The sequence below is a fragment of the Seriola lalandi genome, unplaced genomic scaffold, assembly GCF_002814215.2.
Source record: "Seriola lalandi dorsalis isolate HSWRI2012SDOR001 ecotype SW California unplaced genomic scaffold, Sedor1 jcf7180001973723, whole genome shotgun sequence".
Classification (NCBI taxonomy): Eukaryota; Metazoa; Chordata; class Actinopteri; order Carangiformes; family Carangidae; genus Seriola; species Seriola lalandi.
In genome coordinates this window covers 1-2,213 of record NW_019444389.1, presented here as the reverse complement: position 1 = coordinate 2,213, position 2,213 = coordinate 1, and the positions used below count along the sequence as shown (strand labels likewise).

The following is a 2,213-nucleotide window of genomic DNA, read 5'->3' as shown; positions in this document are numbered from 1 at the left end:
AGAAGAACTGTTAAATTCAATAAGTGCCAACTTATACAAACTAAAACCCAATACCATACTATACGTTTCTGTTTTCACTGTGCACACACTACTCTACTTTAGTCTTTGGTATAAATGCAACCGTACGAATCTGTGGTCACCATCTTATTCAAACATGTTTTTTGTAAGGTCAGGTCTACTGTCTGTATATATGCAGACCAAGATTTAAGTTTTCACCTGTTTTAAATGGGATAAAACAGCAAGATTATTTGTCATGATTTTATAGTTGAAGATGGCCAGCATGAATTGTTTTTAAGCATTGTACCCACTGGAAGTAGAGCCTAAATTTGCCCTAATTAACCTAATCTCTACCATGACAGCCTGAGTGGCTGAATGGTGTTGCTGTACCTTTTTCTGGATTTACTTTGATCCAAACAGGCAGTTCCCATGGCTCCCCAAAGTCAGGGCCATGGTTGTCCAGCAGCTTGACCAGGGCATCACGAGTCAGACACACGTGAGGCTCATAACGGGCACACAGCTTCTCTGCATTGCCATCCCTGCTGATGTTCTGTATAGAAAAACAACACTAAGTCAAACCACCAGAACATCCACGATATCAATCAAACAAATACAAGTAACTACGCAAGTGTCTACAGTTAACTGGACTTTGACAGTACTGTGCCTGACCAAGCATCCTTCAGAAACACAATTAGTAGTGGTTTTGCTGAGCAAGACATGAACACCCTCTGGTGTCTTTTGTGAAAACTGCAAGAGCTGAAATGGAGTTACAATAGACCTGCGGTCATGAATCCCATTCTAGCAGTAAAACATCTTTGTGACTTTATTGGAGTAATTAAAAAAGCGAGACAATTGCTTACAGCGTGCATGTCCTTAGCTTTTTTAGCTGGAGGATTCTCTGATGAAACACTTTGATAATCCGATGCAAGCTGTGCATCAGCAGGCACTATCTTATGGTCTGTAATATCCACATTGCCCTGGAGAAATAAAGGGTGCAAATATGGAAATGGAAGAAGTGAATCAACACCAAAAGACTGATTCTGCAATACAATACTTCAAGATGAAAGGTTGAACAGAAAACTGGACAATGGCATTTATGAACAGAAATATATGAAGTGGTAATCCTACACTTCCAGCACTGGAACAGCTCTTGTGTGATAGAAGCACTTCAAAAGTACATTACCATGATTAGCAGCTGTTTTTCAAAGGTCAGATTCAGCCCTGGGTTGAAAGTTCCCCCTGTCAAACTAGTCATCTCATGGATTTGGTAGAACTGAGGAAATGTCTTAATGCACTCCAAACAGCCCCTGAAGAAATCCTGAAAAACAAATTTGGGATCTGTATTTTAATACTTGTGAAAACACATCACACAGAGCTGCTGACAGGTGCAATCCTTGAAGCATCAGTACCTCTGAATATTGCATAGCTCCCTGTGATATGAAGTTGTAGTCATCAGCACACATTTTGGCCACTGCTTGCAGGTACCTCATGAACTGTATCACTTCATTGTTTACTCGTCCTTTTAAGTTCTGAAATATTAGACCAAATTATTTGAGTTAAAAAATGCAACAGGGACAGTCAGAATCAAAATACTGTTAAGGAGAATATGCTGGCACCTGTGGGGGATCACTGCTTTTCTTTCTCATCAAAAAGCCGAGATATGTTTTCTGGTCTTTGCTGGACAGGGTAGACATACAAGGGAATGGCAGTCTGGGTTCAGGGAAAGCAGGCCCAGGCTCATTCTCAACCTGCTTGAGCTTCACTCTTGATTTTCTGGTATCCTTGCATTCTTCTTCACCATCCGCAACACTGTCTGCATATGGATCATCGCTATCAGAGCTGTCACAAAAGGACTCTTCCTTGCTGATGCAACTGTTGTCTTTAAACTCTGCAGCGTCTTCTGTTGAGGGAGAGCATGAGGCTTTTGCAGCCCCAACATCACACCCTTGTTTTATGTTGGTATTCTCTAAAGGACTTAGGAGGAAAAAAAAAATCATGGGGAAAAAAAAAAACATAGTTTCACTAGTTAGCCTTTAAAAACACAGTAAAATGTATCTGAACTGATGTGTTACTTAATATGTTTATTTACTGACATACCTTTGGAGAAAGGCCCAGAGTTCCCTGATGTTAGGTGCGAGGGAATATTTTTCGTAGAGATCTCTGGTAAAGAATGGTGTGTCAGGAACAGGAGGGTCCTCCCTTTACGTAAATATATT

The 2,213-nt window shown here is 40.6% G+C and overlaps 1 protein-coding gene across 1 annotated transcript; it reads right to left on the bottom strand.

Moving 5' to 3' along the window:
* Nucleotides 1-387: 387 nt before the first annotated feature.
* On the bottom strand, nucleotides 388-2,191 carry LOC111652754 (little elongation complex subunit 2-like; the record flags this gene model as incomplete). Its single annotated transcript, XM_023403111.1, has 6 exons — nucleotides 2,095-2,191; nucleotides 1,614-1,971; nucleotides 1,407-1,526; nucleotides 1,181-1,315; nucleotides 858-974; nucleotides 388-547 (listed from the first exon to the last, which is right to left on the bottom strand). Coding segments are annotated over exons 2-6 (610 nt in total), but the record flags the coding sequence as incomplete, so codon positions are not given.
* Between the last annotated feature and the right edge of the window lie 22 nt (nucleotides 2,192-2,213).